At 45.0% G+C, this 13,774-nt stretch overlaps 1 protein-coding gene across 2 annotated transcripts in view; it reads right to left on the minus strand.

Moving 5' to 3' along the window:
- Positions 1-503: 503 nt before the first annotated feature.
- The window catches only part of LRRC28 (leucine rich repeat containing 28), a 56,232-nt gene continuing 42,961 nt past the window's right edge, over positions 504-13,774 (minus strand). For both annotated transcript variants that reach the window (XM_068275131.1, XM_068275132.1), the window contains exons 7-10: positions 11,266-11,368; positions 8,275-8,450; positions 2,671-2,830; positions 504-1,360 (exon numbers count right to left, since the gene is read on the minus strand). In XM_068275131.1, the coding sequence (XP_068131232.1) occupies positions 1,288-1,360; positions 2,671-2,830; positions 8,275-8,450; positions 11,266-11,368 (512 nt within the window). In that variant the 3' untranslated portion in view covers positions 504-1,287. The remainder of the gene's footprint in view (positions 1,361-2,670; positions 2,831-8,274; positions 8,451-11,265; positions 11,369-13,774) is intronic.

Below are 13,774 nucleotides of genomic sequence, written 5' to 3' on the forward strand. Positions count from 1 at the left end.
TCAAAGCAGGTAAAGAGCGTGCCTGAAGCACCCGGGTAAAATGGACGCCGCCATAGGCGACAATGATAAAAGCCACAATCCGCTGCATTAAAAGGAATTTTGGGCGCCTGATAAAATGTCGGGAGCTAGGGCTACCCGCCATGCAGATTGCGGTTATACATATTTATAGCCGCAATTTGCCTACTGGGTAGCCCTAGCGACCAAATTTCCCTGTAATGCCGTTAATAGCAGCTTTGCTTGGGGGGAGGGGGGGGGGGGGGGTTAAGGGTTAGGAACCACCGGGGATTCCTTCCAGATAATAATACAGAGCATGATGATGGTGAAAGCCTAAAGTAGAGTAGAATGGCATTTAACACTACACATTGAATTGTACACCAATCCGCAGATAAAGTGATATATTACGTGAAGGCTCTTCTACATCTGTATAAATATTTATGAATGCTCTCAGCACCTCTTTTATACGCAATTATGTTACAGGATTGATAAAACAAAGAAATGGCAAGAACTGAGAAGCCAGGTTTTCCATGTGATCAGATATATGACCCAGATTAACCTGTTTTTATTGGTAAATCATCACAAAAAGCCCCCTAGTGAAGCAGGGCACGCATTGCTGAAACAGAACAAAGTATTGGCGTAGACAGCACCCTCTTTGGGTATCTGCGCTGCATCCCATTTGGAATTTGCTTTATTTTCTGCAAGCCACTCTGACAGATGAACATAAAAGAAGCAAGGGGATGCCGATGTGAAATAATGATCATTGCCGTTTTTATATAGAAACTGTAGTGTTTAGTTTTTTATCGTCTTTGTATTACTTCATTTAAGGCCTGGTGTTGGTATGTTTGGAAAGGAGTTCCTCTTGGCAGCACCATACCTGTATCTTCTCTAGTGCAATACTTCTCTAATTCACCTCCAGATAATCTTCACATACATGAACTTCCACAGTTAGCAGGATAGACATTCTCCTCATCTGACCCTTCTTGTTTCAACATCTATATACAAACATTTATACACAAGGATAGGGCTGTTGAATCTCTTCATTCATAAGTATTTTGGAAGGTGCTACAACCTCCCTGTGGTATCCCCGATTCATCCATAAACACAGGAGAAGAGGGAAGTCTTTATGTAGAGGCCCTTGGGAAAGACAGTAAGTGTAGGGGTGTCTGGAACAGATGTCTGACCGAGTGCTGCTGACGAGGTCTCTTCCCAAGCTCTGGTTCTTCATGTTTGTAAAGTGATAGGTCAGTAGATGATCATGTAGTCTGACAACGGTGATGATATAAATGTGGATCAGCTCAGAAGGTCAAATGTCTGCAGACACTGGGTAGAGCAACAGTAAGCCACAAAACTGACAGCCGTTCTCCTGCAACAACAACACAACACAACTGCTCATATTGTATACAGTTACCAGATAAGCTATAGGCCTTGTTTACATGAAAACCCGCAGATGCAATCTGCGTTTGTATTTGTATTCACTTGTAGTGAATGGGTCTGCCGCACGTTTTGCAAATAAATTCGTGCAGCATGTGTTCGCAAATCGCACTGGTCCACAACGCATGTGAACATCAGACAGTGCAGTCTATGCACTTCTGATGTTCGTGCGTGACTGCCTCCTGCACGCGTTACCGAAATACGGACGGCAACACATGCAATGTGAACGAGGCCTTATAAAATAAATATGCATATTATGTCTAAAAGAAACATTGCTTCTTATTTTCAATAAAATCGCTGACGGAATAGCCAATTATATTTTTGGGCACATTTTTGATTTGGATATTGGTCTGCTTGTTTGCTTTCTTCATGTCAGCCATGCAGATGTATCGACATAGCTGCAGAGAAAACTGCTAAAAAACGGTTTGACAATAGTAGCTAATCCAGTGTCAATTCTAAGGCTTGGTTCACACATAAATCTGTACATTTCCAGTCCAGTCCGTTTTACCTGACTGGGTAGGAACTGTACACCTTTCATGTGTGAACACATCCATAGAAACATACAAAACTGATGCCAACTGTCAAAAACTGACAGGACTGGACACTGTTTTATGTGTGAACCAAGCCTTAGGCTTTATTAGATTGTTCATTGATTGAAAATGAAATAAGGCAGTTACACAGAATTTGACTGCGGAGAGAAGCTGGATAATTTGTTTCCTACATGAATTCTGTTCTTTGGGTTTCAAGTTCTCCAACCTTTTGTGTACCGTGTGAGAGCAGGTGCAGGAGACTTGCGCCTGCGCAGTAGAGCGGACCGACAGCGATCGGCTATTTCCGCCTATCTCCGAGCGGAGAGCCGATACTGCGCCTGCACTGGAGCCGGGGAGGTAAAGATTTACATCCCCGCTGTTCGGAGGGGCACAGCGAGATCAACGTGGGACACAGGAGGACAGGGAAAGCCTGGATAGGATCCGGAGGCTTCCCCCTACCGAGGTGAGTACCCCCCAGGGGAACTTTTTTTTTGTTACAGGTTTTCTTTAAATATCTGTCTTATGTGAATCATAGACCTTCTCAAAGCCAAGCATTCCCCAATTAGGCAAACCTTGTTGTAGCTCTGTACATAAAATGCTAAAAGGTGATGGTTTATGTTGATGACGCCACAACTGCCACTCTTTCTGCCTGTCTTTTAGTATCTCCCTCACACACCATTCCACAGACTAGAAATGATATCTTCAATATTACCCTTGATGAAGTCCAGCCATAGGCGTTTCTCTCAGAGGGAAAAGCTTTGGATAGACAATGGTAAACATTGACTGACTGCAGCGATGGCAATGTCCTAGCGGGCACTGCAGCAACTCCAGGAGACTTCTGGGTAATGAGAGGTGCGACAGACAGCTTACATCTAGTAATCAGAGAAATAGCTTGGTTAGTATAAAGCATTGTACACTTACAGGATACTAATAATCAAAAGTATTTCTGTACAATACAGGAACCAAATTACAAGGTGCAAATACCACTTGAGTTTACAAAATCAACAGTGTGGAGAATTGTGTAAAAGTGTTAGAAAAGCTGGTCGATTCTTCTCCTAGAGGCGATTTCTTCTCTACTGCTTCCCCACTGAAAATAATAAACATATCCTTACCCCAAAGGCTTATTATCTTATCAGTGGCACACGATATTAGAGTACTGACTTATTTCCATGTGTTCCCCCCTTCCACCTGTCTGGGGACCATGTTGTCTGTGGGACACACCAATCCCCCAATATCCCATGGAGGATAACAAAAAAAAAAAAAAAAAAAAAAAAAAAAGGAGGTTGAGTGGTAAGGCCAGTCCCACCCTGTCCTACAACCTCCCTCTGTATCACAATCCAGAAACCCCTGCACTGCATGCATCATCATCTGCACATTGACCGACGATAAGAAGGTTTACCAAACTGCCAAACATTTTTTATTTATCAAGGGATATTGTAGGAAGTTTACAAACAAAATGTCATGGGATTCGTATCCAAAAGAAATACAGGTAGTCCCCGGTTAACGAACGAGATAGGGACTGTAGGTTCGTTCTTAACCTGAATCTGTTCTTAAGTCGGAACACTGTGCCATCTCTGTCCCCTGTACCTCCTCTGTGCCCCCCTGTGCCTCCAGTGTTCCCCTCTGTGTCACCTCTGCCCTCTGTACCTGCGTATGCAAGTTTAAAAGCCATTTTTTCTTTGAAGTTTTTAAAATCGATTTTCTCAAAAACGTCCAATTTGAAAAACATTTTTTTGACTTGTTCCCATGGAAACACAGAATCCATGCCGTTCGTATTGGCGGGTCGTTCGTAAGTTGGGGACTACCTGTATTCCAATAATCCACAGGCTACTCTTCAAATAAGTACAGTAATAATAGGGAGATCAATGTCCAGAAAGGCATCCACCACTCTTGCTTCAATCCAACACAACAAACATGGCCTGGGCCTCAACCTGTAAGGAGAATCCCTTAAGCTTTATAAGCTAAAATGTAGCTGCCTACATAGTCTGGCTAGCATAATGTTTCAGGCCAAGGTAGCCCTCTGAATCACAGTTTTTAGAAACCAGCACCCAACTGAAAGTATCCAGGTTAGTTATTAGAATTTTGCAGACCACATCTGAGGTAACCTCTGTATTCCAGACAGTCAAACAACTTCCTGTACATCATCTACATAGCGGTCACTCTTCACCACTGAAATAACAAGGCATCCCAGCTCATCTTATCTGTAGTCTACAGCCTACTTGGCATTTAATATGAATGAATTAATGAAATAAGTATCAGTGCATTTACATTTTCATGAATTAAGACCTACATGAAAGATGGACTTTGTGGCTTTACATCTGGAAATTGCCAACTTATCGTCCTATAAAAATGTTTTTCCTTTGCAGTAATGGCATATAATCATAAAATGCCTTGTACTGAGCTGGGGTAAGTAATTACGCATAGTCTTAACACTGAAGATGTACATTTTAGTTTCACTGATATTTTTGGCCAGATCTAGCAAGCACTGAATAAGGGGGCAACAGATCTCTGCTAAGAACCGTAATTTTTCATATTGTTCTATACTATGCCATAGCTTGTTGAGTTATTTTTAACAGCGACAGTGAAAAATTGTGACCTCTACTCTGCGTGACAAAAATACAGCACAAATGATCACCCTATGGTGAAGAACTGCTATACAAAAGTATGAGGCACACAAAACCACACCCTAATCTTGTCTACTGCTCTGATTCAACCTCAAATAATGAAGATAAGCTAAACTGGGAACATGAAGTCATAGGAGACTGAAGGCCTGTCCACACTGGGAGATCAAGGCCTATTTCTAGGGAGCATTATTATTATTATTTAGTATTTACAGTTAGGTCCATAAATATTTGGACAGAGAAAACTTTGTTTTCTTATTTTGGTTCTGTACATTACCACAATGAATTTTAAATGAAACAACTCAGATGCAGTTGAAGTGGGGTGAACAAAACAATTCCATAATGTGAGGCAACTAAGGCATTTTTTTTTAACACAATCCCTTTATTTCAGGGGATCAAAAGTAATTGGACAATAGACTCAAAGGCTATTTTCATGGTCAGGTGTGAGCAAGTCCATTGTTATGTCATTATCAAACAGATAAAAGGCCTAGAATTGATTTGAGGTGTGGTGCTTGCATGTGGAAGATTTTGCAGTGCACAGATACTGTATCATGCAGTCAAAGGAGTAAAAATGAGTAAAATGAGTGGTACTTACCGGGGGCTTCCTCCAGCTCCAAGCTCCCAGGATGTCCCTCGCGGCAGCTCTCCCCGCAGCCGTTCGCTGCAGCCATTCGCCGCAGGTTCGTCCCGGTCCCCGGCGATGACGTCAGAGTGACCTCCAGGTCTCTCTGCACTGCGCCTGCGTGAGCGGCGCTGTCAATCACCGCCACGTGGGCCGCAGTAGTTCTGCGCTTGCGCAGTCCGCTCTGGCCCACGTGGCGGTGATTGACAGCGCCGCTCACGCAGGTGCAGTAGAGCGACCTGGAGGTCGGCCTGATATCATCGTCGGGGACTGGGTCGGAGCTGCGGCGAACGGCTGCAAGGAGAGCTGCGGCGAGGGCCATCCTGGGAGCTTGGAGCTGGAGGAAGCCCCCGGTAAGTACCACTCATTTTATTATACTTTCCCTGATGACTCCTTTAAAGGACTTACGAGGCCAGTATAGTGAAAAAAAGTGAATTACCTCCTTAACCTTGTACGGCACGGAGGACGCCGTCCGCGCCCTCCGTGCTGATCCGCCGGGTCCCCTCGCTCGTCAGCCCCCCCGGGATGGCTCCCGACCCCACGGCCGGGTCGGGCTCCCCTGCCTCTCCTAAAATGGCCGCTCGCTTTGGCCGCGGCTGCGCAGTCCGCACAGCCGCGAGTGCGGCTGCGCAGCTCTAGGGCCAACCTCCCCGATCCACGCTGGAGGTTGGTCCTAGAGCTGCGCAGCCGCACTCGCGGCTGTGCGGACTGCGCAGCCGCGGCCAAAGCGAGCGGCCATTTTAGGAGAGGCAGGGGAGCCCGACCCGGCCGTGGGGTCGGGAGCCATCCTGGGGGGGCTGACGAGCGAGGGGACCCGGCGGATCGGCACGGAGGGCGCGGACAGCGTCCTCCGTGCCGTACAAGGTTAAGGAGGTAATTCACTTTTTTTCACTATACTGGCCTCGTAAGTCCTTTAACCACTTGAGGACCCACCCTTAAGGACCAGCGCTGGTTTGATTGATCTGTGCTGGGTGGGCTCTGCAGCCCCCAGCACAGATCAGGGTGCAGGCAGGGAGATCAGATTGCCCCCGTTTTTTCCCCCCTATGGGGATGATGTGCTGGGGGGGTCTGATCTCTCCTGCCTGCTGTGGGTGGCGGGGGGGGCACCTCAAAGCCCCCCTCCGCGGCGAAATTCCCCCCTCCCTCTCCTACCTGCTGCCTCCCCTGGAGATCCGGGCTGCACAGGACGCTATCCGTCCTGTGCAGCCAGTGACAGGACGTCCCCTGTCACATGGCGGCGATCCCCGGCCGCTGATTGGCCGGGGATCGCCGATCTGCCTTACGGCGCTGCTGCGCAGCAGCGCCGTACAAATGTAAACAAAGCGGATTATTTCCGCTTGTGTTTACATCTAGCCTGCGAGCCGCCATCGGCGGCCCGCAGGCTATTCACGGAGCCCCCCGCCGTGATTTGACAGGAAGCAGCCGCTCGTACGAGCGGCTGCTTCCTGATTAATTAGGCTGCAGCTGGCGACGCAGTACTGCGTCAATCCTGCAGCTGCCACTTTGCCGACGCACGTTATGAGTGTGCGGTCGGCAAGTGGTTAAGCTGAGTAAACAGAACAACCCTATCTGAAAAATTGCTACAATATTACAAGTGGTAAGATCTACACTTTGGTACACACTGAGAAAGAAAGCAAGCAATGCAGGAAGACCTGGGTGTTCATGGAAGACAATAGTGATGATCACAGAATAATTTCCATGGTGAAGAGAAACCCCTTCACAGCAGCCAACCAAGTGAACGATACTCTCCAGGACAAGTGTTTTAAACTACTTACAACAGTTTACATGCAACATGCAACTACAAAATGATGTATTAACAAACAGTACTTGGAGACAACTTTGTATGTTTGAAACAACTTGAATTGTTTGTAAGTAGGGGACTGCCTGTAATGTAAGACTGATTTATCATTGATCAAGGCTTCATTTAAATTTATTTTAAGCACACTTAGTAAGTATGTCACCACTTTAAAACCAGGCTCGTGGAGGATTTTTGGAGGTCTCCTGGATTAGATGGTGTTCTAGGATTTATCTGGTCAAGATCACTGGACTTTACAGAAGCCGTTTATTGAGCTTTTAGATTCATAGTTTCACCACTCTTGAGCAACCTACAGCTGTCTCTGCACTCCCAGTCAGACTAAAACACAATCCCTTTAGTCACATAGACATCTGGGGTATACGTGGGAAGAGCTTAATCCACCTGTCCGATAACTTATCATGGCAGCCCATTTCTAGTAGGCAGACTGTTCACCTCCAGATGGGTGTAATTCTCCTTCAAGAGAAGACCACCTCTTCATGATGCATTCCGATATTCCTGTCAGCTGTAATTATATCTCTCTGCTTTTTTCTGGTTGACAGCAACGGTTTCACTTTTGGCTTCACCTACTCTTGTATGATCTTTTGCATGGCTATTTGAATTCTGATAATTTTAAACAAACAGCTGAGAATGAGCTAAATCCATATGGAGAAAGGTAAACAACTCCCATTTAGGGCTTGTTCACACTACTAGTAGAGGCAGAGCTTAGGGCTGTAAGCTCTGCTTCTACTCGCATCAATCCCCACCTCTCCCCGCCCCTCTCAGTCTCGCTTCACTGAGAGGGGTGGGGAGAGGCGGCGATCAGCGGTGATTGAAGCTAATGAAGGCAGAGCTACAGCGCTAAGCTCTGCCTCCCCGGGCATCAAAATCCACGACCAAGAAAGTCATAGATTTTGGTCCCGGTATTTAGGGGGTTTCTAAACAGCTTTCTGCCGCGGGGATGTATACCTCAAGCCAACATTGATACTTCCCATTGTGGGTGAGGCTGCTGGATTGTGCAAGTAAACCGGTTGGAAAAATGTTGTTCCTGGGCGCTAGGAGGCAGCAGAGGGGAGCAGAGGCTATCATCAAAACAAGGAATTTGTGGGGGAAGGATATACAGTAGTAACCTGCTGTGTGGGGAGCAGGGGTGGAACTTTATATTCCTGGAATTCAACTTTGAAGCTTACCCATAACCTGCTAAACATTGGATATGAGTCTTTCAGGGACTGGACTTATAGTGTTATTAGTAAACCTCTTAGTATAGGGGAGTGCATTCACCTGGTAAGAATGAGCAGATTGCCGCATGTAGGGATCGCAGCGCCAGCTCCTGTAGAGGCAACACTGAATCTGTTGGCAGACCGATGGCTTTCACCTCAGCTGGCAGATGGACGCTGAGCGGTCCGGAGGTGAAGGAAAGCAGCTTTGTTTCAGATATGGGAACAGGAGAGCCACAGCTGTGAGGATGGAAGGAAGGAAACTGTTAAACATAACACCATGAGGTGTCTTTCTTTCCTGGAATTCTTTTACAGAGGCATCTAGAGTTATAGTAATCTCACACAGCTCTCTTAGAAAATGTAAGCCAAGCTCTTAGCAGGTAGCCATTTGCAATCACTTTGCAGTGGAAAACAGTGATCACATCTTGGCCTCCACTGAGATGGTTCTTGGCGGTGTTCTAAACAGCAGCTCACTCGTACACTAAAGGGACGATACACAAAGCCTTGCAGACCTACAATACAGTTTCTCTCCGTGAAATACACTTAAAATAAGTTTTTCAAAATCTGATGAGTTGAAATCACTGAACTGAACACACATGCCGTCTTTTTTGAATAACTTTAAATGAAACGATTAAAGGCCTTGTAAAAGCAAAATGCTAAAATATTCCCAAATGCAGTATAAATGTTGCAGTTACTGCCAGTGAATTATTTTTTAGTTATTCAGTACACTTTTCCACTGCGTACATGGCTCAGCATCCATCAATCATCATGCTCACTTCCTGCTAGGCTTGCTTTCAGTAAGGATGCCAGTTTACTGAGGCAGAAAGCAGAGGCTTGTAGTAGACCCTGTAGTCTATTAGGAGGAGTGAGTCACTCAGATGGGGGCCAACAGTGTGTAGGCTAAAGAAGCAGTCAGTTTACATGCATCATGTCCACACTGTGTATGTCTTTCTGCATTAAAGAGGAACTTAAACCCAATCAGTAGCCCTCCCATGAGAAATCTTTACTTTTTCTTGAATAGATCATCAGGCTCTGTATGACTGATATTGTGGTGAAAGCCCTCCCACAAAGTGTTGTCAGGGCCATGGCCAGTGAACCCTGTTGCATTGTGGGAAATAATGGCTGTTTCTAGCTGCCAAGAAAACAGTCTGTGTTTGTGTATATATGCAGTAAAGATGCTGATCTACAGGATCTTGGTGGATCAAACAACATGCACAGATTACAAGGCGAATATCAATCATTTCTTGATCCATCTTCAATTTTTAACTTCTCACTTGCAATATATTGATTTTTTTTTCACTCTGCTTCTATCTTTCGGCAAAGTTCCTCTTAACGTTTCATTAAAACTATTTGTATTGCAGTTGAGACTTATATACTCCTTGTCCACTTATGACACCTCACCTATTCAGTAGACCTTAGGCAAGTCTCACCAACACTGCTACTGCCTATAGAGCGCGTCCTAGTGGCTGCAGCTCTGGCGCTTTGAGTCCGCCAGGAGAAAAGCGCAATATAAATGTTATTTGTCTTGTCTTGTCTCACTATCAAACAATGAGCCTGATCTAATTCACTTTTTCTCCTCTGTTTTCTCCTAGATGATATTTTCACATAAATAAAATGCCTTTTAAACCACCAGCAAGCAAGAAAATACTCTGCATACAGTAATTGTGACAGTATTTTAACTTTTTTGTACTTTTTCAAATGTAGAGTGCAAAAGTTTTTTGAAACAGAAGATGAAAAATGTTCTCCTAGGCGAAAACTTAAAGGAGTTGTCAGGCAATCTATAGTAAAATGAGTGGCACTTACGGGGGGCTTCCTCCAGCTCCAAGCTCCCAGGATGTCCCTCGCCGCAGCTCTGCCCGCAGCCGTTTGCTGCAGGTCCGTCCCCGGCGATGACGTCAGAGCGACCTCCAGGTCGCTTTGTACTGCGCCTGTGTGAGTACAGCGCCACGTGGGCCGGAACGGACTGCGCAAGCGCAGTAGTTCTGCGCTTGCACAGTCCGCTCCGGCCCACATAGCGGTGATTGACAGCGCCGCTCATTTTATTATAGATTACGTGGGCTGGAACGGACTGCGCAAGCGCAGTAGTTCTGCGCTTGCGCAGTCCACTCCGGCCCACGTGGCGGTGATTGACAGCGCCGCTCATTTTATTATAGATTGCCTGATGACTCCTTTAAGAGAAAAAGTGAATTGGATCTTGCCCAATATTTGTTTCCACAAAGGCTGTGAGCACACTATGCCACAGGGTGTTTTGCAGTGTTTGCTGGCACTCAGAAGTTGAAAGGTGCCATTCATTAAACGAGTGAAAAAGCAATGTGCTCTCCAGAAAAACACATGTGGCTGGATTTTTCCACAGTGGACAACACCACAACAGACAACTGTAAAAGGGCCCAGAGAACAGCTTGGGCACTTTCTGCGTAGGTCTACACTTGTAAAGGTTTGTAGTCTTCTATTTGATCTTTTGTTTGACCAAATGATAGCACGGCCACGTTTAGGCTAACTGACACAGGAAATTGAAGTGTGACAGTCCGGAGATGAACTACGTTACAGAAGTAAAAAGATTAGATTAATAAACATTTCAAATAACAGCACATGTATCAGAAAGAAACAGAACCATTAAGATTTATAGTTATTTTTTGCCGCAGATACCCAAAAGAGTTTGAAGGAGAAAAACAGACCAGGCATCTTCCAAAGGCTGGTGGAGTGTATCAATATGGGTTTCACTTTCCTCCACAGTAGCCTTCACAACAATCTGGCACTAGAAATCTACCTCATAAATGAAGACCACTGATTTGCCTAGGCCTTGAGGGGAATGAGTACACGGAAGCTAGCCAATCAACGATTGGGCTACAGAAGAATAGTTGTGCACACACCTCTTACATCTGTATATTGCAGACTGAATGCCTCAGTTTTAGGGGAATGGAAGAATTCCAGTGCTGTGTTCTTGTTGAGACTGTGGTGGAGAGAAGTGACGCATACACCGTCATAATTAATTCCCCTCAGCCCGTGCAAGAGGACTGGCTGCTAATCATAACCATGTCACATCCAAAGTGCTTACCCACTACAGCCGATCACTTTATTGTACAGGTAGGAAGGCAGACCCTTCAGCTGATTATTATTATCCACATAGACATACTGTAACTCTCGAGATCTTCCCAAATCTAAATGCATAAAATGAAAGACAAAAATAAAGTAAACAACATAATACTACAATTATAACGCTTCAAGAAATAAGGCTAGAACATGATATAAACCCAGCATATATCAAAGAAAGGTCTATGCGATATCGAGAACATAACGGTTTCCATGGTAAGAGAATGTGCGTGCTCAGTCAGAAGTCAGGGAAAGTAATAGTCTAGGCACAAATCACAACCTGTATATGCAGCAATCTCTAAACCTGTGGCAGAAATATCGGTCCTTATTATGTGAATGCCATACTTTTCTGCATGAGCTGTGATGTCATGAATGGAATGGCTGGTGCCATTCAGATGTCACTGTGTTGCTACATTTGGGGTGTCAAAACTTAGGCCTATCGCTGTTCTTGAGAGTGCAAGGGCGCGGAACTACAGAAATTAAACACAATTTTTGCTAACCGCCGTTAGATACACTATGCCTGTGACAATGTCAAATAAAATATTTCCATAGGAAATAACCCATATACAGTGGCAGATGCTAATCAGTGTCTGTTACTGCTGCTGGAACAATGACAGCTGCTAATCATTGGCTGCTACTGCTACAGTGGTGGCTGATAACCTAAAGACAAGCAGAGGGGGAGGCAGAGCGGCAACACAAGGTGGCCCCTACATTTGGCAGCACAGCTACGGCCTTCGGGCCACATGGAATTAACTGCAGAGAGCTTTGAGGGCCACCAGAAAAGGATCGGCGGGCTGCAGTTGGCCCCCAGGCCAGACTTTGGACATCCCTGTGCTACACTAAGGGGTTTCAAGCATGGGTTCACTTTAAGACTAACACGGAGCAGCTCTCGACAAAGTATCTTCTACACAGAGTGCCCACATAGCTCATGGTGTCCCATAATTACTAGGAGATTATAAGAGACTAAAATAGACCAAATAGTGCTTGTACAGAAAAAAAAAGTATATTTATTTGTTTTGAACTATCTTAAAGAAAAACCAAGCAGCACCTGACTTGTGCGCAAAAAGAGTGCTTGGGGCCCTGCTTCCCATTAACACATACGCATTTTTTTTGTGAACCAACAGCTCTTAAGGTGGCCACTAACGGTCCAATTTCTAGCTAAAAATCGTTCGAGCGATCAGAAATTCTGATCGGACGAAAAATCGTTCACTACACCATCAACTAACCAATCATTGCTTCCGATCTATCACGACCACCAAGAAAATCCAAATTTTCGTTCGACGAAAATTCATTCGGGCGACATTTTTTTTCACTCGTTCACAATCGATTGTGTCCACCAATGGAGATTATTTACAACCAATCCGATCAGAATTTCTGATCGCTCGAACGATTTTTCGCTAGAAATTGGACCGTTAGTGGCCAGCTTTAGTCAGAGAAAGAGACAATGAAGTAGGTTTTAGCCCTGCATATTCTGGTACTGAGGATGCAATTGTACATGCTGTGCCTTTAAATTCACAGAAAGGCTTTTTCTGTAACCATTATAATTCAGGTGCTGCTGGGTAATGAGCACTTAACATGACACTAATTTGTAAATCTGATTTAGCATTCATAAAACAGAATGCATTAGCAATAATTCAGCTTTAAGCGAGGAAGTACAGTTTCCCATGATGCATCACTTGTGAATAGGCAAATCATCTCTTTATGCTCCTGAAAGCCAGGCACACATCCAGAGCCGCTGGTGTACAGCGAACCTATAGCTTACAAGTTTTACAGAGCCACATCTACCCAACATGCATTCAGCTGTTTCAGGCTTTGTGGTCCTCATCAGTGCATTGCATGGATTGAGATGGCTCTATGGGATAGGGCTTGGACCAGTACTACAGAATTCTGCACACTGGCCCTAGAAATCCTATGCTACACTGTACATATCTGGTGACTATTTGTGTAAGACATGACTTCTTTTCTGGTTTTCAGAGCTCTAATTAAATGTATAATTACATAACACATCGAGATTACTCATTAACAGAATGACAGAAAACTTCTCACCATTAAAATGAGATGCTCTGTGCTGAAATCCTTGCAGCATTCTGAGGTGGTGTAGCTGCTAGTGAAGTGTCCTTACATAACATGCATCAGGTAGCCCTCAGCCGCACACACAAATGTCCACAGTACAGGAAATGTAGGGACATTTAGTTTTACTTACCACAGTACATCACAGGCCCACCAATCACTATGAGGGCTGGGACCTACTAGAGAGTGTCTGGCAGCGTTCTGAGATCGGTTTCAATCGCTAGCGATTTCCCAAAATGCTTTGCCAATGTAAGTGGATGGAGCAGATCTCACTAGAGTGATTGCGATTAGGGAGATCGCAATCGCAGCATTTTGAAAGTGTTTCCAATCTAATGTATTATACAGGAGCAGGGAAATCACTCTTACAAAGCGCTTCCACAAATCACCAGTGACTGTGATATCGC

The sequence above is a fragment of the Hyperolius riggenbachi genome, chromosome 3 (assembly GCF_040937935.1).
Source record: "Hyperolius riggenbachi isolate aHypRig1 chromosome 3, aHypRig1.pri, whole genome shotgun sequence".
Lineage (NCBI taxonomy): Eukaryota > Metazoa > Chordata > Amphibia > Anura > Hyperoliidae > Hyperolius > Hyperolius riggenbachi.